At 40.5% G+C, this 27993-nt stretch overlaps 1 protein-coding gene across 9 annotated transcripts in view; it reads right to left on the bottom strand.

Annotated features, from left to right (window-relative positions):
* The window catches only part of LOC148650533 (protocadherin alpha-C2-like), a 167020-nt gene that overhangs the window by 122731 nt on the left and 16296 nt on the right, over positions 1-27993 (bottom strand). Inside the window, exon 1 of one of the 9 annotated variants that reach the window (XM_088604475.1) lies at positions 25099-27655. The exons of 4 other annotated variants lie outside the window; for them this stretch is intronic. In XM_088604475.1, coding sequence (XP_088460601.1) covers positions 25099-27468 — 2370 coding nt within the window. In that variant the 5' untranslated portion in view covers positions 27469-27655. Of the gene's footprint in view, positions 1-529; positions 3064-14527; positions 17066-18222; positions 20780-21812; positions 24343-25098; positions 27656-27993 lie in introns of those variants that run through there. 4 more of the 9 variants (XM_088604473.1, XM_088604464.1, XM_088604472.1 and 1 more) reach the window with 4 other exon arrangements.

The raw sequence follows: 27993 nt of genomic DNA, 5'->3' as shown, positions 1-27993 counted from the left end.
CGTACATTGTTATATGTTTGTGACTGAGCATCAGTGGTGATTCTACAAGAAAGATGTAAATAAAGAAAACATGGACATACCTGACTGAAAGAGGCCCAAACACTTTTGTCCTCGTTGCTCACCTTTTTACCACAATAAAGAGCCTTTCTAAAGAGTTTTGTGTATTACTTAAATTTTAATAATCTGTCATTATTTCAGCAATGGTTCTCCGTGCACTTGCATATTTATTACAATCTGTTGTCAGGTCTTTGTTTTTGCAGCTGGGAGCCTCTGACTGCAATGGATGTTGGGAAATGTAGTTTACAGCGACAAAGCAGCACAGCCACGTACAGTACACAACGATTGCTAAAAAGGGAACACCTAAAACACCGATGTAGTGATAAAAGGGCAAATAAGGGACTTCTCAAGCCTGCGACATACAAAAAGACTTCTGAATGTGTTTCTATCATTTGTAAAAATGTTTTTCGGTAGTTTGTGAGTAAATGGAAGATTTAAAGAAACTCTTTTACTACTTTGTTGAAACACTTACCACTTCCGAAGTATTCCCTTTAGGTTCGGAAATGACCAGAGTGTTTCTATTGCTTCCCACGCCAATTGTCGAACCTATGCTCGTTCTGGGTCCCACTAACATGTAGCGCTTCTCTCCGGCTCTGTACTGGATACTGTGGCAAAGGGTTCCATTCCCGCTGACTTCCGAGTATTTACTATCACGGAGCGACCTGCTGGTCAGATTGTTCCTCAGTCTGCAGCACTGCAAGGTGACAAGTGTGATCACACTGATCACAAATAAAAATGAAACCGACCCCAAAGATATAATTAAATAAAATGTCGAGTTGTTTTCTTCCTGCGCGGCAGCCTTGAGTTTAAAGTCTGAAACTGCAAAGGATTCTGACTTCTCAATTGTAACAATAAGCACGGTTGCTGTTGTAGAAAGCGAATAGTTCCCATTGTCTTTTACTTGGACGATCAGTTTATGTTCGGTGCCATCCGCTTCAGTGAGGGGACGAAGTGTCCGGATTTCTCCCGTGTAGCGCTGTAAACTAAAGAGACTGGGGTCAGTAACCTGGAGCAGTGAAAACGATAGCCAGGCGTTGTATCCTATATCGGCATCATAGGCTCGGACTTTAGTTACCAAATGCCCCGCATTCACACTCCGGGGAATTTCCACGACAGTTTCTGCAGATCCGTTAGCACTCAAAGGAAATAAAACCACTGGAGCATTGTCGTTCTGATCCAGAATAAAGACGTTTACTGCGACGGTGCTGCTGAGTGACGGCACTCCCGAGTCTCTCGCTGTGACTATGAATTTAAAGTTTTTGAGCTCCTCGAAGTCAAAGCTTTTCAGCGCATAAACGTTTCCATTTTCAGAATTCACATTTAAATAGGGTACCATGGAGTTATCGTCCTTGTGCCCTTTCCATATTTCATAAGAAATATGAGCATTTTCGTTCAGGTCCTCATCCGAAGCACTCACTGACAGAATGGACTGTCCTGGGACGTTGTTTTCGGACAAGTAGAACGTGTACGGACTTTGAGAAAACTCTGGGCATTTATCGTTAACATCTGATATATCTACTGTTATAGTCTTAACGGACGACAGTGAAGGCTGACCATTATCCTTGGCTATAATGGTAATACTGTACTGAGAAACTACCTCTCGATCCAACACTGCTTTGGTTACTAAAGAATACATATTGTCCTGAAATGAAGATTTCAGTTCAAACGGAATGTTTTCAGACAATACGCAGAACACTTGGCCATTGACGCCTGAATCTCTATCATTCACGCTGATTAGAGCTATCATAGTCCCAGGACGTGAATCCTCGGAAACTGTACTAGAAAAAGAGGTCACTTCTATCTCTGGAACGTTGTCGTTCATATCCTGTATCTTTACTATAACGCTGCTGTCAATGGTTAATGGCGCATGTCCATTATCTGAAGCCTGTATATCTATCTCATAGCTCTCCTGTTCTTCAAAATCTATTAAACCTTTAACTGTAATTTCTCCCGTCTTGGGGTCTAAATCAAAAACTTCGTATACTTTACTGTTTATATTACTCCCAAATGAATACACAACATTTCCGTTTTGGCCATCGTCTAAATCTGTTGCATTTAGCTGTATGACTTTTGTACCTATTGGGACATTTTCCTGCAACGTTACCGAGTAAATATCTTGATCGAAAACAGGTGTGTTGTCATTAACGTCAAGTACATCTATAATGATAGTCTGTGTCCCAGATCGTTGTGGATTTCCCCCATCAAGGGCAATTAGTAATAGTTTGTGCTCGGTGTTGGTTTCTCTGTCTAGGGGCTTGTGTAGTATTAAAAAGGGGATCTTTTTGTCGTCCCCACGGTCTTTGACTTCCAATTGGAAATGCTCGTTTTTCCCGAGTTTATAAACCTGCACTGAATTAACGCCAGCATCTGGGTCACGCGCGGCTTGCAGCTGGAATCTCGCTCCAGGCAAAGCAGACTCGGCTATCTCTAAGCGCTTCTCTTTTTCTAGAAATTCTGGAGAATTGTCATTTACATCCAGCACTTCTACTGCAACATAATGGATTTCTAGAGGGTTTTCCAGAACCGTTTTTAAGTTGATTAAACAGACGCTATTCCTCTCACACATCTCCTCTCTGTCTATGTTTTTACTAACATACAGGGCGCCATCGTTTTGATTTACCTGAAATGGGGGATCTTTAGATCCAGAAACAATTCGAAACCTCCGGTCTGTTAATGTTCTACTGTCAAGCCCCAGATCCTTTGCAATATTTCCAACCACAGCTCCATCTTTTACCTCCTCGGGAATAGAGTATCTTATCTGTGCTGAAGTATCTTGCCAAAAGCAAAACAGCAAAGCAAAATATAATACAATCCATTGGCACTCCAGTGCTTTTCTGTGTCCTTGTTCCATGACGAATAATCCCAGTCAGTCGACGTTATTCCGTCAGAATGTTTAAAATAAATCATGTAATAATTTCACGTCATCTTGAAATAGAATTCCTAATGAACATCACACTTGGTACGTTCCTTAGGCCTGTAACAAAGAGTAAATACAACTCATCTCCAAGGCAGTAACCACAGAAAGGCCCTTAGAGGGGCAGGGCTTTAAATCTGAGAACTTCAGACCTTATTCTTGTATTACAGCGACACCATGCGTCTCCACTTAAATCTGAATTTCATGACGTAATTATCTCTTGATATTGCTTCTTTTCTTAATATATAAAAAGTCTTCCACGAATAAAACACTTAACCTAAAACAATTATTTTTAGATCTATCCTTTCAGTCCAGCATTCCAGTACAAATCCTTATAAAATATAAAGAACCTTTGTAATGTTTTGCCAAATCTACTGAATTTATTATAACGATTTAGCTAATTGATTTTTTTAATCTCGATTACAAACCAAATATAGAAAACTCATACTTTACAAACTCCTCTCAGAGCGAGAGATCGTAATCATAAGTACAGAAGGCTTATCTAAGGACCAAGAAAGGATAAATTACACGGTATTATTCGGGTTTGTTCGATATTGTATGACTCTGGTTCAAGAATGGATCGAAAAAGAAGGTCGTCAGTGTTTCAATATTGATTCATATTATTAAGTATTATTACTTTTAAAGAATCAAGTAAATAACGATCATGCATATTATGTGGGGGTATGGAACAACCTACCTGAGGGCTTCTTTCAAGACATGACTGGAGGAGATCCTGGAATCGATTTACCTCTATGAAACGGGCTAGATGTGAAAAAATGTCTTCCGCTCATTTATGTCTTTTCTTATGTCCTTTTCAAATCTGAATGTTGCATTTATAAAAGTAATGTCTTCACTCTTTTATGAGGCTGTGAATATGTAATAGTACAAATGTTGCGATGTATAACGGACAGAGGTACAGTAGTATCTGATCAGCACCGAGCCGCTGCATTTCAGCACCATCTTGGTGGACAGCGACAGTAAGCCTAAAGCCTCTGGGAAACACTGTCAAGGCTATGGTGGAACCACAACGGTTGCATATAGAAACTCTTTTTTATAGATTTAACTAATCGATCATCACCATTAGAACAACAACATCTGGGCAAATAATAAAAACCGATAAGCCGAGACAGGGTGATTACGCTCTTTTAAATTAAACCATACAAGCACTCCGACTACTACGCTACTTTTTTTTTGGAAAACTCAGCACTTTATGGGCGAGCTTTAAAATTGCCTCAGAAGCATTGCTCTTTTGATGTCACTTGCGAAACGCTGTTCCCAAAGTAAGCCGTCGTAAACAATTCAACACAAATGCAATAATAATAATGATATGAAAATCTGCGTTATGTCTACTGAATTTACTGCGCTGACAAAAATAAAATATAGTCACGACCTCTCTAGTCACAGTATTAATAGTAACTGAAAACTGTAAACATACAGTACATTGAATACAAAAAAACTCAACTTGCAGTTAAACTTCAATACCACATTTTAAGGTAAAAAACATATCATAGGGAATTGTACCTCTTACACCCTTGCTGTATCCTGGTGCCCTTCAGTAACTTAAGCAAAATTTAAGAAGTATCCTCTAAAAGCGTACTCCGAATGTGTATCAATGCAGTAATAAACCAAAATTACCGGAATTTATGAGACTTGCAAACGGCTAGCAAAGCATCCATTAACACAAATCACCGTGCTCATCTTTCCTGCGTTATTCCACATTACAGAAAGTAGGCCTTTTTATAATAGGCTGTTCGTTTCTCACATCACCCATAGTACAGAATACAATCGCATCATTTTCTATATGTATTTAGTTAACTATGAGTAAATACAGTAAGTTTTAAATTGACTGATCAATTACAATGGGCTGGACGCTTACCTCTTCCGATGTTTTCTTTCGAGTGTCTGGGATGACCAGAGTGTTCCCATGGCTTCCCAAACCTATTGTAGAGCCTATACTCGTTCTGGGTCCCACTAACATGTAGCGCTTCTCTCCGGCTCTGTACTGGATACTGTGGCAAAGGGTTCCGTTCCCGCTAACGTCTGCGTAAGTCTTATCTTGTGAATACCTAGAAGAGTCGTCCCTCCCTCTGGAGCACTGGATTACAACCAAGAGGATGATACTGATCACAAAAAGGGCAGAAACCGACCCCAAGGATACCATTAGATAAAATGTTAAATTATTTTCTTTTTGGACTTCTCCCGCCTTTTTGAAGTCTGACACTGCGAAAGACTCCACTCTCTCAACAGTAGTAATAAGTATTGTCGCCGTTGTTGAAAGTGACACGTTCCCATTGTCTTTTACCTGGATGATCAATTTAAATTCAGTGTCATCTGCTTCCGTGAATGGACGAAGTGTCCTGATCTCTCCCGTGTAGCGCTCCAAACTAAAGAGACTGTGGTCACTAACATGGAGCAGTGAAAATGATAACCAGGCGTTGTATCCTATATCTGCATCATATGCCCGTACTTTAGCAACCAAATAGCCTGGATTCACACTCCTGGGAACTTCTATTGCAGCCTCAGCAGATCCGTTAGTGCTTAACGGAGACAAGATCACCGGAGCGTTGTCGTTCTGATCGAGAATAAAAACGTTCACCGTGACGTTTGTGCTTAGCGAAGGTACTCCGGAGTCCTTTGCTATAACTTGAAAATTAAAACTCTTAAGACTTTCAAAATCGAAGCTTTTTAGGGAATAAATATTTCCGTTTTCAGAATTAATATTCAAGTAAGGTGCCACAGAATTTTGTGCGCTGTCTCCTTTCCAAATGTGATATGAAACATGAGCGTTTTCATTTTGATCACGATCGGAAGCGCTGACAGTGAATACAGAACTACCGGGAGGGTTATTTTCAGCGAGGTAAAACGTATAAGGGCTTGATGAAAATACTGGGCTGTTATCGTTGATATCACATACCTCTACCATTATAGTTTTAAAAGACGACAAGGCAGGCTGCCCGCTGTCCTTTGCCGTTATTGTAATATTGTATTGAGAAACTGATTCCCGATCCAGTCGGCCTTTGGTTACCAAAGAATACATGTTTTCCTGAAATGACGTTTTCAATTCGAATGGAACGTTGTCAGAGAGCGTGCACCCAATCTGACCATTGTTGTCAGAATCAATATCCGCTACACTTATCAGCGCAATCGCAGTACCAGGGCCCGAGTCTTCCGAGATCTGGCTAGTCAAAGAGGTCACCTCTATCTCTGGTGCATTGTCGTTTACATCTTTGATTTTTATTACGACACTACAGTGTCCTGTCAATGATACTTGACCCTTGTCAGTTGCTTGTACATCAATCTCATAAATTCGCCTCTCTTCGAAGTCTATCAGCCCCTTCACTGTGATTTCACCTGTGTTGGCGTCTAACTGAAACAGATCAAACGCGTTATTTCTTAAACTGCTGTCGAACGAATATACAACTTCTCGATTTGCGCCATCGTCCAAATCTGTAGCATGAACTTTAATTACAAAAGTACCCACTGGAACATTTTCATCTAGCTCAACCGAGTACACCTGTTGATCGAACACAGGCGCGTTATCGTTGATGTCAATAACTGTGACGGTAATATTGACAGAGCCATATCGTTCCGGCTTTCCACCGTCATAAGCAGTCAAAAGCAAATTGATCTCGGGCTCCAGCTCTCTGTCCAGTTGCTTTTTCAAGATCAAAAAGGGAATTTTACCTTCCTCACCGCGGTCTTTTACTTCCAGTTCAAAGTAATCATTTTGACTCAGTTTATAAAAGCGCAGTGAGTTAATACCCACATCTGGGTCGCGCGCAGCTTCAAGGGGGAAGCGCGATCCCGGCAGGGTCGTCTCCGCTATTTCCAGGTGCTTCCCTTTCACCGGGAATTCCGGCGAATGATCGTTTATATCCACAATTTCGATTCCCACGTAATGGATTTCTAGCGGGTTCTCTATGACGGTTTTCAGGTTAATTGAGCAGGGGCTGCTTTTCCCACACAGCTCCTCCCTATCGATATTTTTATCAACGAACAAAATGCCATTGTTTTCATTTACCTGCAGAAGCTGTTCCTTAGACCCTGAGACAATGCGAAACCTTCGCTCTGTTAGTTTTCTCGCATCCAGTCCCAGATCCTTGGCAATATTTCCTACAACAGCTCCCTGTTCCGTTTCCTCGGGAATGGAGTAGCGTAATTGCGAACAAACGCGTTTGAAAAAACAGAAAAGAAGAGCACAATGCAGAATCATCCCCCTGCTTCTCAGCTGTCTAGCTCCCAAGATCATGACGAAATATTCCAGTTTTTCTTGTTTTATGCCAAACTGATAGTTCTTCAAAAAGACCTGAAAGCATGAAAACTATTAAATCCACTTATAAGACGTCCTCGAAGAAGTCTAGAAATAAAATCCCTGTGGCCTGTCGTTTACTAAGCACAGACAACTCTTATGCCTGTCTCTGTGTACGAGCTTTGAAAGGGGACGGGCTTCATCCTTTTGTGACGTCCCGAATCCTTCCTGCTGTGTAACAGTGACACCATGCGTCCTTATCTAATAAAACATTATTTTATGTAGCATATTTTATATTATTTCGGTGATTTATATTATAGCGGTAAGTATACAATCGTAACGCAACATTTAATAGTAATCGTTGATGAGCAGTTTCTCGTGTCTTTAAGTTAAAATAAATTCATATTGGTGTTGGAAGTCCAGAAAGGGGTACAGTAAGTACAACCTAATGCTCACCGCTTATAGCAGTAACGTGGTTTTCGTTAGAGGCCTCTCATCCCAGTACTGACCATTCCTAGCTTTATTTAGCTTCTCCGTTTATTATGGACAAATGTGAAAGGGAAACTCAACAAATGAGATATACTGTAGTTGACTAACACAACACCTTACCCTATCAAAGAAAAAAAAATGCACTACAGAAGTGACATGATAACACAGGAAGAGTTTCAACTCTGAGGAAGGACCACAAAAAAGCCCAAAGACAGCTCTTTGATGCCTATTGTATTCTACATTAATACAGACACTGATTTCACTTTACATCTAAAGATTTATTATTTTCAGTTTTAAAGCTAATAGAAAATTGTTATTCGCATAAGCACATAATCTAATTGTTGAAAATCCTTATTTTTGTTCATCGCTAATTACTGCCTTAGGTTCACAAACACTATGACCCAGGCAGCCCAACCAAGAGTCAGTGCCCACTCCACTGACATACTGGATCTGTAATATTGTTACTGATCAAAACCATTGTTGAATCAATGCCCACATAAAGCATCAAAAATCCCACACATTTGTTTTTCAAATATTGGACTATTTCAAAGAACAGCAGGGTCTGATAGTTTTGCAATGGATATTAAAAGACTACACACTGCTACTCCCTACAGCGTAGGTTTAATTGCAGTGGAAGAGGTAAATGATAACTGGACAGTAACAGAGTTCCCAAAAGACATCCTCCTCACTCTGGCTGAATTTGTCCTTGTTGTTCTGCTTTTTTCGCAGCACTATTTTAAGCTTAAGTGTCACCATGGAGACTATAAAAAGATTATCATATGCCCATTTTTTTTGTAGGATCTTCTGGAAAACAAAACATTTTATAGACCTAAAGATGCTTATATGGTGTATTCTCCTTCTTCTTACCTTTAATAACCTACAAAATGCAATTTGTTCACTCAGCAGTGGACATTCAAGAAACAGGTAAAGTACCACTACATCATTCTTACATCATCCCAACAATACAATTCACTGCAAACAAATCGGCTCTCATTCATTCTGCAATACATGTTCTCATCTCCAAATGTCTGCTGGAATTCATTTTTTTATTCCCAACATTTTAAACTCAAATGTATTTGCAGCAATTGTGTTTTTGATTTCTAATACAGTCTGGGAGAAATAAACACACAAACAGGAGATCTGGGAGGATATAGTATTGGTTATTTAAATTGTGCTCTTCCAGGGGAGTCCATTTTCAAAACTAAACTCAGTTCTAGTCCATCCATCCAATTCCTAGCCACACTATCAAAAACAGGGTTGGAGGGGAGACAGAGCCAGAGGTAAGCAACGGGTACAAATGACAAATGTGCTAGCAGTAAGAAACACCAATAACAGAACTTCTCTAATTATCCTATATAACGTTTACTGTTATCTACAACCAACAAAGAAGTACAGAAGCCGTGAAATAAGCTTTAAAATGCTACAGCTATAAGCATATAGAACAGCCTAGAATCTATAACTGTTATGGTCACCACCCTCTCTTACAGAGGGTGCTCCAACCTCCTTATATTAGTCCTTTTAGTTATTACCTGCATTATTTCCTGTTGTGCCTTGTTTTAGCTTCCCTATTTAAGTTTACTCCTTCCTGCCTTCGGGGCTCAGCTCTGGAATACGGTAGCCCAAAGGCCTGCCTACCACCAGGCTTCCCGAGGAAGCCTGAGGGCACAGGCCTGTTTTACGCTCCCCGACCCACTGAGCCTGGGGTTTGGAAGGGAGCCCCGTATTTCCTGGATTCTTGTCTCGTCGTGTGTTCCTGTTTGTCTGCGTCTCCTGATGCATCTCCCAGCAATGGACTTATGAACTGCTTCCTGACTCCCCCTTGAACCTCCTTGGATATGTTTGCCTTTGGATATTCCCCGCACATCTGCACCACCTTCCCTACTTCACTGTGAGCACCAATAAACCTTGTGTGTCTCCCCTGAACCCTGTCTATGGTCCTTTTTCCGGATTTGCTGCCTCACACAGGGTCTGAACACCATCCTCCACCGGAGACCAACCTGGCTTCCGTGACAATAACAAACACTACAAAGGTCCAAAATGGGACACATCCTTCTGAGATAATCTCCAAGGGCACCCCTGTCTGCTGGACCAAGATGTACCTTCTCCAAATGAATTAATCCGTGCATAGCAATCAGACAGCCTAAATAATCAATCACCGACCACAAACGTTTTACAGGTTTACTGCAACACAAATCAACCTGCTGTGCATTAGAGGTACTAGAAGACACTTATCTTAAACTGGTTTTTAAATGTGTCCTCGAACTTTTCCAGTCGCCGGATTCATTAGTAGCAAAGGACGCATTGTTGTATTATTTTAGTATTATTGCATGTCAGTGCTTCATGAATGTATCTTAAACATAGATACATTGTTCTGTTAGAACCCCTTGGATTCAGCATTGTAATGGAATGTCCACAGATTTTAACAGTGAGCTTCCTGCACTTCACTCTTCACTTCAGGGTTTAATCATTTACATTTTGTGATTAATGCAAGAAAACTTGTTTTTTTCCCATTTTATGTATTACTGTAAATAAAATACTGTATGTTTTGATGGTAAATTCTAGACTGCCGCAACAGATAGAGACTGTCTAAATTTGAAATCAAATCTTTATGATGTCCAAAGGCACAAGCAAAGCATGACGCAACTTTGTTTTTGCAATGGGACAGCGCCGAAAATAAAACTATTCAGCATATTTGCTATGTTAGCCGTTTGAAGTTGTCTTCCCTTCAAACAGCTCAACCAATGACATCCAGCTATGAGAAACTAACCAGTGCTTCATAAATATACACATTAAAGTATAAGGAAAAATCTTATAATCAAAATATCATTATTTTGTTGATTTATTTGATCAAACGGCGACATACCCTCACCTCTCCGGAAGATTGCCTTCGCTTCTCTGAGACAACTAGAGTGTTCCCGTTGCTTCCAAGACCAATTGTAGAGCCTATACTCATTCTGGGGTCAACTAACATGTATCTTTTCTCCCCGGCTCTGTAATGGATACTGTGACAAAGGGTTCCGTTCCCACTGGCATCTGCGTCATTTTTTTCACTTGCATGGCTTTTGCGCATACAGCACTGCATGGAAACCAGGGTGATGATACTCATCAAAAACAAAAACGAAACTGATCCCAGAGTCACAATCAAGTAAAAAGTCACATTATTGTCCTCTTGGTGTTTAGCCGGGTGTTTAAAGTCGGAGACGGCAAACGATTCTGTCTTTTCAACTATAACGATACGTATTGTTGCTGTCGCTGAGAGAGAAACGTCCCCATTGTCTCTCGCCTGTACAATCACTTTCTGTTCACTGTCGTCACTTTCCGTGAATGGGCGAAGTGTCCTAATTTCTCCTGTGTAGCGTTCCAGGCTAAAAAGGCTGGGGTCCGTAATTTGCAGCACTGAAAAGGATAACCAGGCGTTGTATCCTATATCGGCATCGTAGGCTCGCACTTTAGTTACGAGATACCCTGCATTAACGTTTCGAGCAATTTCCACCACAGCTTCAGCTGATCCGTTTGAACTTAAAGGAGACAAGATCACGGGAGCATTGTCGTTCTGATCCAGAATGAAAACGTTCACTGTGACGTTGGTGCTCAGCGATGGCACTCCAGCGTCTTTGGCTGTAACTTGGAATAGAAAGTTTTTTTGTGCTTCAAAGTCAAAGCTCTTTAAGGCATAAATGTTTCCATTCTCGGGATTGATATTGATGAAAGATGACAGATCACTTCCCGTCACGTCGCCTTTTAAAATATAATATGAAACCTCAGCATTTTCATTTAAATCGCGATCAGAGGCGCTAACAGAGAATATGGAAGCACCCGGGGAGTTATTCTCGACCAAATAGAGCATATAGGGATTTTCTGAAAATACTGGGGCGTTATCATTCACATCTGATATCTGAACACTTATGGTTTTAAAGGATGACAAAGAAGGATCTCCGCAATCTTTAGCGATTATTGTTATACTATACTGAGAAACCGATTCCCTGTCCAAACGCACCTTAGTTACCAAGGAGTACAAGTTATCCTGAACTGACGATTTCAGCTCAAACGGTAGCTCTTCAGACACGCTGCACAAGACTTGCCCATTCACGCCAGAATCCCTATCACTGACACTTACAAGAGAGATCAGGGTTCCCGGCTTTGAATCTTCGGAAATAACGTTAGACAAGGAGGTGACGTCTATCTCGGGCGTGTTGTCGTTCACGTCCTCAATTTTAATTATAACGCTACAGTCTACGCTCATGGGGGGCTGTCCTTTATCGGAAGCTTGTATGTCAATCTGGTGAATGTCAGACTCTTCAAAGTCTATTTGTCCTTTAACCTTGATTTCGCCCGTGTTAACGTCTAAATCGAAAAGGTCATACACTTTACTTTTCAAGTTAGTTCCAAACGCATACACCACATCCCCATTCGCGCCATCGTCGACATCTGTTGCTTTCACTCTTATTACCACAGTGCCTATTGGGATATTTTCCCTTAATGTCGCCGAATAGACCTCTTCTTCAAAGAGCGGCCTGTTATCATTGTTATCAAGAACAGTTACTGTGATGTTGAGAGTTCCAGATCTCGGTGGGTTTCCACCGTCAGATGCAGTTAAAAGCAATTTGTGAACGGCTTTATGTTCCCTGTCCAGAGGTTTCTTTAATATTAAAAATGGAATTTTATTGTCTTCACCCCTGTCCCTTATCTCCAGTTCAAAGTGCTCGTTTTGAGTCAGTTTATAAAGACGCACTGAATTCACCCCAAGATCAGGGTCACGCGCAGCCTGTAGCTGGAAGCGCGCTCCCGGCACCGTAGACTCAGCAATTTCCAATCGTTTCTCTCCCTCGGGGAAACTGGGAGAATGATCGTTTATATCCACAATTTCTACTCCGACATAATGGATTTCTAGTGGGTTCTCAACCACCGTTTTTAGGTTTATTAAACACGCGATATTGTTCTCACATAGTTCCTCTCGGTCGATATTTTTATTCACATATAAGACGCCATTGTTCTCATTTACCTGAAAAAGCGGCTCCTTAGACCCAGAAACAACACGGAACCTCCTGTCAGTCAATGTGCTAGTGTCAAGTCCCAGGTCTTTTGCAATATTCCCAACCACAGCGCCGTGTTTTAGTTCTTCGGGAACAGAGTATCTTATCTGCGCAGAAGCTCTTTCCATAAAGCAGAGTGCAACAGCGAAAGGCAGAATCACACAAGAGGAGTACTCCCATCTTTGCCTTTGTCCTCTGTTTTTCATTGCTGATAATTCAAGCCAGTCTGCCCAGAAGAAAAATATATAATCACGTTCGGCTTCGTAATTGAAACGTGTAAAAATGCGAAGCTGTAAATTAACACCTGACGAAAATAAAAAAGAATATCTAATCCGGTCTACGTAGCGTAACTCCGCTCTGCTCCACACAGCACGCACATTTCTCTAGGTTCCTGTATAAAAAATATCTAATGAAAGGGGCTGGGCTTTGATTTCAAACCATTTTCTTGTGTAATAGTGACACCATGCGCCACAGTTCAGTGTTGTGTTTTAAATACAGAATCGTGCAACTTCAAACTATCAAGCTTCTATATAACTCAGAAGGACCGTTTTTGTTCAGTTTTGTTTGAGGTTTCACGAGGAGATCTTATACACCCTATTCGAAAAGCAACATCAGATGCCATATATTAATTTCAAACAAACATGTAATCTTGACAGTTTTGTTAATAAAATGTATTGGAAAAAAACACTAAAACAATAACAGTTTACGAGTATTGGAAATTGCGGCCTACAAATGGTCAAATCAACTTCTAGATTTTAAACCAATCAAGGGTGTAGTTACATGATGAAGAAAAAAAATAGAATATCCTATAAAAATAAGCAAGAATTCAAATTTGCTACACCAAAGGCTCGGCAAAGAATTTCCAAGGCTTACAAAAAGAGTTCAGTGAGTTCAGTGGTTCGCGGATTTTACGAGGTTATTGCCTCAGAGAGATATACTGATTTCTATGCTCTAAAATGTACATAATGTGAATGCATCCCAGTTCTAAGGTCACGATAAATCGGTGTCCTAAACACAGTTTGTTTCCTCTAATACGATTATATGCATGCTTGGAATTACCCCAAAATAAAACGTATTGTATATCGTACTTCTAATTCAAATTAATTTCATGGTAACAAATACAAATTCGTTCACTCTCAGCAGAAATGACATTTTCAACTTTGCTGTCGCAATACTTTTGTAGGGCACTGTACATGATAGGACTGCCTGAGGTATACAAAATACTTCCAAATCCGCATTCAGAAACCTTGTATTCTACTTTCTATTTTAATTAAGGAAATAATCATTAAAAAGCTGAGAACCGCTCATCCAACAAAAGGTTACATTTTCACTCAAGAAATAAAAACTTTAACAATGCTAAGATAGGCATTGCTAGTGTAATGTTCGTAACTGTCTTTTCTCACAATGTCAAGTGTCACGTAGTTACAATATTTAACTGTAGACTATTGAAATTTCGCTTAGAGTGAGCCTTTTACTGAAAGTTTTCAAAACCTCTGCAAACCGCAGCAATCTAATTTTCAGCACGTCAGACTGACGTTTAGGGAACATAGCCTATCCACTCCCTCTCGCATTTGCATTTGACATTTCCAACATAACAAAACGCCTACGCTTCCAATTAACAACATACTTCAGAGTCGAAATCATCATTTCACATTTGAGTCTTTACGGGAAAGCAACGTACGGAAAATACCTAAAACGTTCTAAAAGTGCAACACAAAGTCAGATTTGTCATTTTCAAAAATATTGCACAGAATACATTTCTGTGCGTATATGAATCGATCTTACCTCACCAGGACCATGATCTCCTCTCTCCTGGACGCGTAGAGTGTTCCCATTGCTTCTGAGACCAACGACAGCAGACCCTATACTCGTCCTGGGTCCCACTAGCATGTAGCGCTTCTCTCCGCCTCTGTATTGAATGCTGTGGCAGAGAGTTCCGTTCCCGCTGATGTCTGTGAGATTTGTATCCCGTGAAAACTTACTCGTCAAATAACCTTTAGGTCTGCAACACTGCATGGCAACAAGTGCGATTATACTCATCACAAATAAAAATGACACTGATCCTAGAGTTACTATTAAATAAAACGTTGTGTTATTTTCCTCGTGAACGGCAGCTGTGCTTTTAGCACCTGAAAAAGCATCAGTTACAGAATTCTCCACTGTGCTGATGAGTAGAGTAACTGTGGCCGACAGAGAAACGTTCCCGTTGTCTTTTACTTCAATAATCAGTTTGTGCTCAGTCTTATCTGATTCAGTGAACGTTCGAAGTGTCCTGATTTCACCCGTGTATCTCTCTAATCCAAAGAGACTGGAATCCGTGATGTGCTGAAGTGAAAACGACAACCATGCGTTGTAGCCTATGTCAGCATCATAGGCTCGCACTTTAGTTACAAGGTAACCTGCATTCACGCTCCGGGGTACTTCCACGACAGGTTCCTCGGACCCTTTTGCACTTAATGGCGGCAGAATCACTGGAGCATTGTCATTTTGATCGAGAATAAAAACATTCACTGTTACACTGCTGCTTAGACAAGGCACCCCCGCGTCTTTCGCTATAACCTGGAAATCAAACTTTTTAATGTTCTCAAAGTCGAAGCTTTTTAGAGCATAAACATTTCCATTTTCAGAGTTAATGTTCAAGGAAGATAACACAAAACTTTCAGTGTCGTCCGAAATATGATAGGAAACAAGGGCGTTTTCGTTCATGTCCCTGTCAGACGCTGTTACTGCGAATATCGGAACCCCCGGAATATTATTTTCAGCTAAGTAAAATGAATACAAGCTTTGAGAAAATTTGGGACTGTTATCATTTACATCCGATACCGTGACCTGAATTGTTTTCAAGGACGATAATGAAGGCTGACCGGAGTCTTTCGCAATTATAGTTATATTATACTGAGGCACCGTTTCTCGGTCCAAATGTGAATTGGTTACTAACGAATACAAGTTGTCCTGAAAAGACGATTTCATGTCAAACGGCACATTCTCTGACACTGTGCAGACCACTCGTCCATTAGCGCCAGAATCCAGGTCTGTTACACTGACGAGAGCTATGACAGTACCGGGGCTCGAATCCTCGGAAATCACGTTAGACAAGGAAGTTATATCTATATCTGGTGCATTATCATTCACATCGGTGATCTTTACAACAACACTACAATCCGTACTCAAGGGGACATGGCCTTTGTCAGATGCCTGCACGTTTAACTCATACACATCCCTTTCTTCAAAATCTATACTACCTTTAACTGTAATTTCACCAGTGACAACATCTAAGTCGAAAAGCTCATACACTTTGCTTTTTGCGGAGTTTCCTAATGAATAAATGACTTCTCCGTTCTGGCCTTCATCCAAATCTGTAGCGTTTACTCTCGTAACAATTGTCCCAAGGGGAGCATTTTCAAACAAAGACACCGTGTAGACCTCTTGACTAAATATAGGTCTATTATCGTTTATATCAAGCACGGCGATGGTAATATTCAGAGTCCCTGATCTTTGGGGATTGCCACCGTCAAAGGCTGTGAGGAGCAGTTTGTGTTCTCGATTGAGTTCTCTGTCCAAAGGGTTTTTCAGTATCAAAAATGGAATTTTGTTGTCTTCTCCCCTATCGCGCACTTCAAGTTCAAAATGTTCATTTTGGCTTAATTTGTAAAAGCGCAGTGAATTCACGCCTATATCTGGGTCCTGCGCGCTGTCTAACTGAAATCTTGCTCCGGGCAGTGTCACCTCTGCAATTTCCAAGCGCTTTTCGTGTTCAGGAAAGCTCGGAGAATGATCGTTTATGTCCACGATTTCTACTGCAACATGATGAATTTCTAGAGGGTTTTCAACAACAATTTTCACATTTAACCAACACACACTACTTCTCTCACACAGCTCCTCTCTGTCGATATTTTTACCAACATACAATATGCCGTCGTTCCGATTAGCCTGCAAAAGCGGCTCTTTCGATCCAGAAACAACGCGAAACCTTCGGTCCACTAAACTCTTCATATCAAGTCCCAGATCCTTTGCGATATTCCCTACAATAGATCCCTGCTTTATCTCCTCGGGAATACTGTACCTTATTTGTGCAGACACGCTTCCCCAGAAACACAAAACAGCAAACCGCACAATCATCCACTGAAAGAGAAATCCTTTGTTTTGTGTTCTTTGTCTCATGATGAACACTTCCAGTATGTCATAAAATTAGGCGAGACGACTGCGTTCATCCAGATAAATCCAACAAAATGCATCCCAAAACATTATAGCGTAGAGACACGGGATTAAACAAATCCAGGATCCATAAAAGACACCGACCTGGCCTACGAACTAAGTCAGTATGGCTTTCATAGTCGGAAAGCATAAACAAGCCCTGTGGAGGTGGGATTTTCTTTTCAGTAAAATCTTGAAACCAGTTCCCTGGTTAACAACGACACGGTGCGGTGCGTTTTAAAATTACACTTTGATTAGTTGCAAGTACTGTATCACTAATTGCAAAATACTGTATATTCTGGACATCAAATTGAAAAGTAAAACAACATTATCACAACTGCGAATGATTACACACTACCCTTACAAGAAAACGTTTTGATCGAGTGTGAAATCGGTTCGACTTTTTCCTGAAATGAAAACGTAGCTGTATTGAGGATGCGCTTTTGCCAGCATTTAAATATTTTGAGAAAATTTGCTTAAATGTTTATAAATGTATTTTAAGAAAATGTTAAACGAATTTTGAAAAAAAAATCTCCAAGTACCACAAGCGTGCTGCTGCCTAATGGTAATAGCATCGATAGGTCTACTGTCTCATCAATGAACATAAGAATAATAGTACAATAACATGACGTCCCTATTAAGAAAAGCAAACCTTGAAAACCGGAAGAGTGATACCTGCTGTTTACACTGCTAAATAACGGCCCTTTCAATGGTCGGATTACAAACACGTCGACTGCTGCTTGCAAACAAATCGGTTGGACATCTACAGTATGTACTCCACAACAACCGTAAGGGACAACATCACATGGAGTGGGTGTCCTTCCGAATTTACTAAACTGGGCCTTTGTAAACAAAAGGACCATAAAACACATACGGATCTTACGGTAGCATCAACAGCAATCAAGGTCATACGTACAGACATACTCAACTCAACAGTTGTCTTCACCTGAACATGAAGTTTTTTTTTTATTATTATTGGGCATGCGCTTTGTAAAATAATTGAAACTTTAAACTGCTAAAATTTGACAGCTATAACATAGCCTCAAATGTATCCTGTAACCATTGTATACTAAAAAAACTTACTTGTTGTCATTAAGAACGTTTTACTGTTATATTTCCACGTGTCTCTTTAAACAGGAGGGGAATAAAAAACATCATAATTGTATTAGGATTTAGACATTTTTGAGAGGTATTTGTGTTTAGCAAAACTATATCTGTTTTCTAGTTGGTTTTTAAATTGATAAAAATACATGATCATTTTGTTAACAAAAATAACCACAGCTTACCTCGCTAGGATTTTTGCTTCCGTTTTCTGCGAACACGAGTGTGTTCCTATTGCTCCCCACGCCAATCGTAGAGCCTATACTCATTCTGGGTCCCACTAACATGTAGCGCTTCTCTCCGGCTCTGTACTGGATACTGTGGCAAAGGGTTCCGTTCCCGCTGACGTCTGCGTAATTCTTATCCATTGAAGATCTGCTACTTATACGAGTCATTGATCTGCAACACTGCATCGCAACCAGTGTGATTATACTGACCAAAAACAAAGAAGACACGGACCCCAGAGATACAATTAAATAAAATGTTACATTATTTTCTTCTTGGCGTTTAGCTGTATTTTTAAATTCGGAAACGGCGGAGGATTCTATTGACTCAACGGTGGTAATATGTATTGTTGCTGAAGCTGAAAGAGACACGTTCCCATTGTCCTTTACTTGTATGATTAGTTTATGCTCACTGCTGTCGGTTTCCGTGAATGAACGAAGTGTCCTGATTTCTCCCGTGTAGCGCTCCAAACTAAAGAGACTGGGGTCAGACACCTGGAGCAACGAAAATGATAACCAGGCGTTGTATCCTATATCGGCATCATAAACTCTCACTTTAGTAACCAAATAGCCTGGATTCACATTCCGATGGATTTCTTCGACAGCTTCAGCTGACCCATTAGAACTTAAAGGAGACAAGATCACAGGAGCATTGTCGTTCTGATCCAGAATGAAAACTTTTACGGTGGCGTTGCTGCTAAGAACTGGCACTCCGCAATCTTTCGCTGAAACTTGGAATTCAAAGGTTTTAAGCTCTTCGAAGTCAAAGCTTTTTAATGCATAAATATTGCCAGTATCATAATTCACACTGATAAAAGATGTAAGTCCGCTATCCACGTGGTCACCTCTAAGAATTTCATATGAAACACGTGCATTTTCATCTTGATCTATATCCGATGCACTCACAGAGAACACGGAGGCGCCAGGAACATTGTTTTCATACAAATAGAATGTATACGGAGTTTGAGAAAATTTTGGACTATTATCATTTATGTCTGAGATCGTCACGTTTACAGTTTTAAAAGATGACAAGGAAGGCTGTCCACGATCTTTTGCAATTATTGAAATATTATAGTAAGAAATGGTTTCTCGGTCCAAGCGTTTCTTTGTTACTAATGAATATAGATTATCCTGAAATGATGGTTTCAGCTCAAAAGGCATGTTTTCTGACAGGGAGCAAACAACTTGGCCATTAATGCCCGAGTCAATGTCAGCTACATTGATAAGAGCTATAACAGTACCTAGACTGGAGTCTTCAGCAATCACGCTAGACAAAGAAGTGACTTCTATTTCGGGAGCATTGTCATTCACATCTTCGATCTTTACCACTACGCTGCAATGCACAGTGAAGGGGACTTGTCCTCTATCAGTAGCCTGTACATCAATCTCATACATGTCTTTCTCTTCAAAGTCTATCGGTCCCTTTACTGTAATTTCACCAGTGTTAACATCGAGATTAAAAATGTCGTAGACTTTACTTCGGATGTTATTACCAAATGAAAATACGACCTCGCCGTTGGGCCCTTCATCTAAGTCTGTAGCATTTACTTTAATTACAAAAGTTCCGATCGGAGCGTTTTCCTTAAGAGTTACTGCGTAAACCTCTTTTTCAAAAACAGGTGAATTGTCATTGATATCTAGAACCACTACTGAGATATTGAGGGTCCCCGATCTTTGTGGTTGCCCGCTGTCTAGAGCAGTCAGAAGCAATTGGTGCGCCGTATGGAGCTCTCTGTCTAAGGATTTCTTTAATATTAATATTGGGATTTTGTTATCTTCACCCCGATCCTTTATCTCAAGCTCAAAATGTTCGTTTTGACTCAGTTTATAAGACCTGAGCGCATTGACGCCCACATCTGGGTCATGTGCCGTCTCTAAAGGGAAGCGAGCTCCAGGCAGTGTGGACTCCGCTATTTCCAGACGCTTCTCCTTTTCTGGGAAGCTCGGAGAATGATCATTTATATCCACGATTTCCACTCCAACATAATGAATTTCTAAGGGGTTTTCTACCACAGTTTTAAGATTAATCAAGCAAAGGCTATTTCTCTCACACAGCACTTCTCTGTCGATATTTTTGTTAACATATAAAACGCCAGTGTTTTGATTTACCTGAAACGGAGGCTCACCCGATGCAGAAACAATGCGAAACCTCCGCTCGGCTAATTTGCCGATATCAAGCCCCAGGTCTTTGGCAATGTTACCCACAACAGATCCTTGGTTGTTTTCTTCGTAGACAGAATAACGTATTTGTGCAGACGCCGTCTTACAAAAGCACAGAAGACCAGCCACAATCAGAATCCTAAGTGACTGTTGCCATATTTTCCGATGGCGAAATTTGTTCGTGGCAAACATTTCCACTCGTTAATATCCCAGAGTGAGGTGAACGTTTTTAATGCCCAAATGCAGGAGACACTCATTGATTTACAAAAGCAAAACTGAAGAAATAAAAAGCTAAAAATACGCTCCGGCCTGGACAAAGAGACTACTTCCTCTGTGTCCTAAGCAGTATTCATCTGCAAAACAGCGTGCGAACTGCTCAGCACGGGGAGGAGCTGTACACCACTTGAAACAGGTCTTCAATACCGTATTGTTGTATAATAGTGACACCATGTGCCCCACATGAAAAACTGTTTCTATATTATTTCACTCAGATATGATTTGATCACAAGTATCATCTTCTTTTTCTAGAAATGTCACAGTCAGGTTATAAATACAACATAACGATTTATCGATTTATCCATTGATCGTTTTTCGATGGTATTTGTGAAGTACTTATCGAGACTTCATTAATTATCCTTAATTAATGAATTATCCTTAATTAATGATGTTTAATAATCTTGCGATGCAAATAAAAAGTCTGATAAACAGTATCATTGAAGTATCTTAACATCACTGTGCTCGACAACAACCAGACCGTTTCTATTGCAAACGTTGGGACGGTGTTTTGCTTTTTACTTGTCTGTTTATTAAGTATCCCTGAACAATGATACTGGTAACGTCTGCATCTCACACATTGCTGGTTCTATGTGCTAGTAAGCCATATGTCTACAGATACACACACATATATATATATATATTCCACCTGTACCTAGAGTTTGGGAATCTTCTTTGAAACTGAATGTTCCAGATTTCACTCAGTACCGGGTGCGCTTTCCTGCGACTGTGCCGCCCAAGACTGCATTTAATTATTAAGTAATCCCACCCCACTCTCAGAAAGAACCACTCTAACCAAATAAAACTAATCCCGAATTAAAATGATAAACAATACTCTGATCATTAAAGATTCATTGCTTTATTTGTTTCGCTTTTCATTAAACTTTCACATTAATAAGCAGCGCGTATGACTACTGACTAAGCGTTTTGTTTTAGAATAAAACATTTCCAACCACCGTGAAAGAAGCAAATAAATGCGCAGCAGGAGTGCACTGCTAGTTACAATAAGAAAACATTCAGTCCAGTAGTACAAAACAACAATACAATATGGTTCAAACAATATTAAAAACAACTAGAAATATTTACATTTCAAGACCTAAAGAAAAGGTTTTCCCTACCTCTTCTGACGTTTTCGTCCCCTTTCCTGGGATGACTAAAGTATTTCCATTGCTTCCCAGACCAATGGAAGAGCCAATACTCATCCTCGGTGAGACCACCATGTAGTGTTTCTCACCGCCTCTGTACTGGATGCTGTGGCAAAGTGTTCCGTTCCCGCTGACTTCCGCGTACTTTGAATCCCGAGAGTATTTCGTTAAGCCTTTTGGTTTTGAACACTGGATTATGATGAGAAACATGATGCTGATCAAAAACAACGCCGACACAGAGCCGAGGGTTATCATTAAGTAAAAAGTTAAGCTGTTGTTCTCTAAACCCGTGTCTGCATTATTGATGTCACGCACGGGAAACGATTCGGTACTCTCAAACGTGCTTATAACTACAGTCGCTGTACTTGAAAGTGAGAGCTTCCCATTGTCTTTTACTTGAATAATCAATTTATGTTCAGTGTCGTCTGCTTCCGTGAATGAACGAAGTGTCCTAATTTCTCCTGTGTAGCGTTCCAGGCTAAAAAGGCTGGGGTCCGTAATTTGCAGCAGTGAAAACGATAACCAGGCGTTGTATCCTATATCTGCATCATACGCTCGCACTTTAGTTACCAAATAGCCTGGATTCACATTCCGTGGAAGTTTCTCTACAACTTCAGCAGACCCGTTAGATCCTATTGGAGACAGGATCACAGGAGCATTGTCGTTCTCATCCAGAATGAAAACGTCCACCGTGACATTACTGCTTAGCGACGGCACTCCAGCGTCTTTTGCTATGACAAGGAATTTGAAATGTTTAATAGTCTCGAAATCGAAACTTCTCAGAGCATAAATATTTCCATTGTCTGTGTTTATGCTCAAAAACGTAGACATTGAATTACTAGACACTTCACTGTCTCCCTTATAATAAGATACCAATGCATTTTCATTTTGGTCCCAATCGGAAGCACTTACAGAGAATATAGAGGCGCCTGGGACGTTGTTTTCATATAAATACAATGCATAGTGATCTTGAGTAAATTTAGGACTATTATCGTTCACATCTGTTATTTGCACCTTAATAGTTTTAATAGATGATAAAGACGGAGTCCCAAGATCCTTTGCTGTGATCGTTACATCATATGTGGATGTATGCTCTCTGTCTAGGCGGCCTTTCGTTATCAGAGAAAATAAATCGTCTCGAAACGAGGGTTTCAATTCAAATGGCATGTTTTCAGCTAAACTGCAGACGACCTGACCATTGTCGCCAGAATCACTATCCGTAACACTAATCAGAGCTATGACAGTCCCCGGACTTGCGTCTTCCGAAATCAGGCTAGACAAGGATGTGATTTCAATAGTTGGCCTATTATCGTTGATGTCTTTAATATTGACCAGTACATTGCAATGCACGGTGAATGGAAACGGGCCCTTATCAGTAGCTTGAACATCAATCTCGTACACATCATTCTCTTCAAAGTCAATCACCCCCTTTACTTTTATTACCCCAGTTATAATATCCAAGCTAAAAAGTTCAAGGACCGCGTTGCCAAATGTGTTTCCGAATGAGTATTCAACCTCTCCGTGAGGACCGTCGTCCTTATCAGACGCTCTAACCTGAATAACGAAAGTACCCACCGGGACATTTTCATCTAGCGAAACGATATAAGCCTGCTGATCGAATACTGGTGCATTATCGTTGATGTCGAGGACAGTGACAGTGATGTTGAGAGTGCCGGACCTTGCGGGGCTCCCTCCGTCAACCGCTGTCAAAAGCAAACTGTGTTTGGGGATGTGCTCTCTATCTAAATGTTTACGAAGTATCAGAATCGGAATTTTACTGTCGTCGCTGCGCCCCTGCACCTCAAGCTCAAAATGCTCGTTTTGACTCAGTTTATACAGACGCAGAGAATTGAAACCCACGTCTAAGTCGCGCGCGCCCTGTAAAGGAAAGCGCGCTCCCGGCAGCGTGGACTCCGCTATTTCCAGTAACTTCTCCTTTTCTGGGAAGCTTGGAGAGTTGTCATTTATATCTGTAATTTCTACCTCAACATAATGAATCTCGAGCGGGTTTTCTAGAACGATCTTGAGGTTTATGTAGCATTTACTGTTCCTTTCACAGAGACTTTCCCTATCTATTCTTTCATTCACAAACAAGACGCCATTGTCCTGGTTTACCTCTAACAGATGTTGCTGTGATCCAGTCACGATGCGAAATTTACGGTCTGCTAACGGAACGATGTCAAGTCCCAAATCCTTGGCAACATTCCCTACGAAAGCTCCATGTTCAAGCTCTTCTGGAACGGAGAAGTGCAATTGAGCCCAAGCGTTTTTCTGAAGCAGCGAGACAACCGCACAAGAGAGAAGTATCCACTGATATTCCCATTTTCTGAGCTCGCCGAGACACATTGCGAATAGGTAAAAACCACAGATGAATCCAGATCTGACGCAAAACTATGTTGACTCGATGCAGAATAACATGTTACTTAAAAAGCGTTCAATGCCGAGACCCCAAATTAATCTCAAAATCCAGTAGGAGCGCAAAATAAATACATAGACACTCTTCTGCTCTGCTTTGTGACGAAAACAGCCCGTGATATGGGATGGGCCTCTGATTTTAAAAACCCGATATAGAGTTGTGCTTGATAACAGCGACACTGTGCGTACTAATGTAAAATGACATTGGGTGTTCTTTCATTGAATTTTACAAAGAGGTAAAATATTACGCAAAAAAATGTCACTGTAAAAGCTTGTAAAGAACAAAACGTTTCAATTTAGATCAAGCAATGTGTTGGATTTCTATCATCTATAACTTGCTTGTATGTTTAGGACTCCTTAAAAGTTCACAGACTTTTGCTATTAAAACTGTGTCCACGCCTTTATCCAAGATTTCATTGAAAATGTCACCGTACAGGAAAACTCTGCAACACAAACCCATAAGCCTTACAACGGAATTAGCAAAAGCAACCTTAAAACATCACATTTAAAGGTCTGTTAATGAACGTTATAGTTTCAACCCACCATGAAAAGCGAACAGGAAACAGATGGATAGAAAAACTTCACACGAAGAATTCTAAATACAATACACTCCAGCAGCAGCTAAAATTCAATTTTTCAGCAACTCTCTAAAATGGGTGAGAAGCATCTCAGTTTTACTAGGAATTGTATTACCTTGTAAGTAAACATCATAAATCTATGAAAAGATGTATAAATGTGTTTGTGTGTGTTGAAATATAAATACTGTACAATATATTGATAAATACCACCATATACGTGTGAAACGTATAGTTTTAAATGTAATATAAAACAGACCAGCACGTACCTCTCCTGTATTCTTTCCTGTATTTTCCGGGAGAATGAGAGTGTTCCTATTGCTCCCGAGACCCATAGTTGAGCCTACGCTCAGTCTCGGTCCCACAACCATGTAGTGTTTGTTTCCAGCTCTGTACTGAATGCTGTGGCAAAGTGTCCCATTCCCGCTAACGTCCGCGTACATTTTATCCCTCGAATCCTTTGACGAATCACCTTGCTTGCAGCACTGAGTTGCTATGAGAGCAAAAATACTGATTGCAAAAAGAACTGAGACTGAACCCAGGGACGCCAATAAATAAAAAGTCGTATTATTTTCCTCATGCTGCTCATGTTTAAAATCAGACACGGCATATGATTTCGTGTTCTCAACAGTCAGAACAAGTATGGTTGCTGTTGTGGATAGTGAGAAGTTCCCGTTGTCTTTTACTTGTATGATCAACTTATGCTCAGTCTCGTCAGTGTCCGTGAACGGTCGAAGTGTCCTGATTTCTCCCGTGTAGCGCTCCAAACTAAAGAGTCTGGAGTCACTAACATGCAGCAGTGAAAACGATAACCAGGCGTTGTATCCTATATCTGCGTCGTAGGCTCGCACTTTGGTCACCAAATATCCTGCATTGACATTCCTGGGAACTTCCTCAACAGCTTCAGCAGACCCGTTAGCGCTTACAGGTGACAAGATCACCGGTCCATTGTCGTTCTGATCTAGAATAAAAACATTAACCGTGACATTGCTGCTCAGCGATGGCACTCCAGCGTCTTTCGCTATAACTCGGAATTTAAAGTTCTTCAACTCTTCAAAATCAAAACTTTTCAATGCGTAAATATTGCCATTCTCCGAATTGATGTTTAAGTAAGAGTTTGTCCTCGTATCAAACATGTTGTTCTCCAGCGTGTATGATATAAGAGCATTCTCATTTTGATCCGCATCCTCTGCGCTTACTGAAAATATCAAGCTTCCGGGAACGTTGTTCTCTGGCAGATACAACATATATGGATTTTGTGAGAACTTAGGAGCATTGTCATTTACATCCGATACGATCACTGTGATAGTTTTAAAAGATGACAAAGGAGGGTTTCCTCTATCCTTTGCAGTTATTGTAACATTATGAACAGGAATGGTCTCTCGGTCTAAATTACGTTTGATTACTAGCGAATAGAAATTTACTGTAGAAGATGGTTTCAACTCAAAAGGTATTTTGTTTGGTAATGTACAGACAACTTGACCGTTCAAGCCAGAATCAAGGTCTGTAACACCCATCAGTGCCACCACAGTGCCGGGATGTGCGTTTTCGGGTACCACACTATGAGATAAAGAAGTGATATCTATCTCCGGCCTGTTGTCGTTCACATCCTCAACCTTTACAAAAACGCTACAGTGCACTGTGAAGGGAAATTGCCCTCGGTCAGAAGCTTGTACGTCTATTTCAAAACTTTGATACTTTTCAAAGTCGATCAGCCCCTTAACCTTGATTTCTCCTGTACTGACGTCAAGTATAAAAGTATCATATACTTCACTTCTCATAGTGTTTCCAAATGAATACAGCACGTCTCCGTTAGCGCCGTCGTCCAAATCGGTGGCATTTACGTGGATCACAAAAGTACCAATTGGGACATTTTCCGGTAAAGTTACTGAGTATACTTCTTGATCAAAAACAGGGGTATTGTCATTGATATCGAGGACGGCTACCGTGATGTTCAAAATTCCCGATCGCTCCGGGGTTCCACCATCAAAAGCTGTCAAAATCAAATGGTGCTCTGGTTTCTTTTCTCTATCCAATGGAATTTGTAAAACTAAAACAGGAATTTTATTGTCTACGCTACGGTCTTTTATTTCCAATTTAAAATATTCATTTTGATTCAATTTATAAATGCGCAATGAATTGATACCTACGTCTTGGTCACGAGCACCTTCCAGTTGGAAGCGGGTTCCCGGGAGAGTGGACTCTGAGATTTCCAAGCGTTTAATCGCTATTGGGAAGCTCGGGGAGTGATCATTTATATCCATAATTTCTATCTCAACGTGATGCATTTCCAATGGGTTTTCTATGACAGCTTTCAGATTAATAACACACTTAGGGTTCACGTTACACAATTCTTCTCTGTCTATATTTGCGTTGACGAGTAACGAGCCGTCCTTTTGATTTACCTGAAAAAGCTGTTCTTTGGATGCCGAGACAACGCGAAACCCACGGTCCCTCAGTTTTTCAATGTTAAATCCCAGATCCTGAGCGATGTTCCCCACAAACGCACCAATATTTAACTCCTCCTGAATAGAATACCTTATTTGAGCAGAAGACCTCTTCCAAAAGCACAACAGACACGCAAAATGCAGAAGTCTCCGTCGATACTCCCATCTTTTTCTAATATCCTTTTGTACCATGACTACAGTGTTCAGAGAATACTACCAAGTTCTCTTAACAAACGGCCCTGCAGCAGTGTCGCCAGTGAAATATCCACGTTCATCAGCGGTCTTTATTAATATCCGGATAGAAAGTCAGCACAGAGGCTTAAGTAAAAACTGACCGGTCTGCACCTCCCTTACAAAATGCCGACTGCTTTGTTTTTAAGCAGAATGCTGTTTCTGTTCTGGGTAGGGCTTCAGTCTCATCGTCGGTCTAAAAACCCGTTATCTTTGATAACAGTGACACCATGTGTCGCACACAGCTCCAGCAATTCACAGGCTTAGTGCTTCTAAAAGCACATTTATCTAGTATTTTCAAAAATAACCGAAAATAACCAAAGAAGGCTAATAATAACATATCGGTAAAAAGGCACAACCACTGTTTTGTCAACATAGGCCTCAATGCCGGTAAAAAACAAAACAAAACAGATACACATTAATATTAGATTGTCTAAACACGAAATTTCACTTTTGGATAGGAACTAAATGTTTTTACATCTTACT

This window comes from Lepisosteus platostomus, chromosome 13, assembly GCF_059453375.1.
Source record: "Lepisosteus platostomus isolate fLepPlt1 chromosome 13, fLepPlt1.hap1, whole genome shotgun sequence".
In the NCBI taxonomy this organism is placed as follows: domain Eukaryota; kingdom Metazoa; phylum Chordata; class Actinopteri; order Semionotiformes; family Lepisosteidae; genus Lepisosteus; species Lepisosteus platostomus.
The sequence above is the reverse complement of the archived record's forward strand: the minus strand, read 5'-3'. Positions and strand labels throughout refer to the sequence as shown.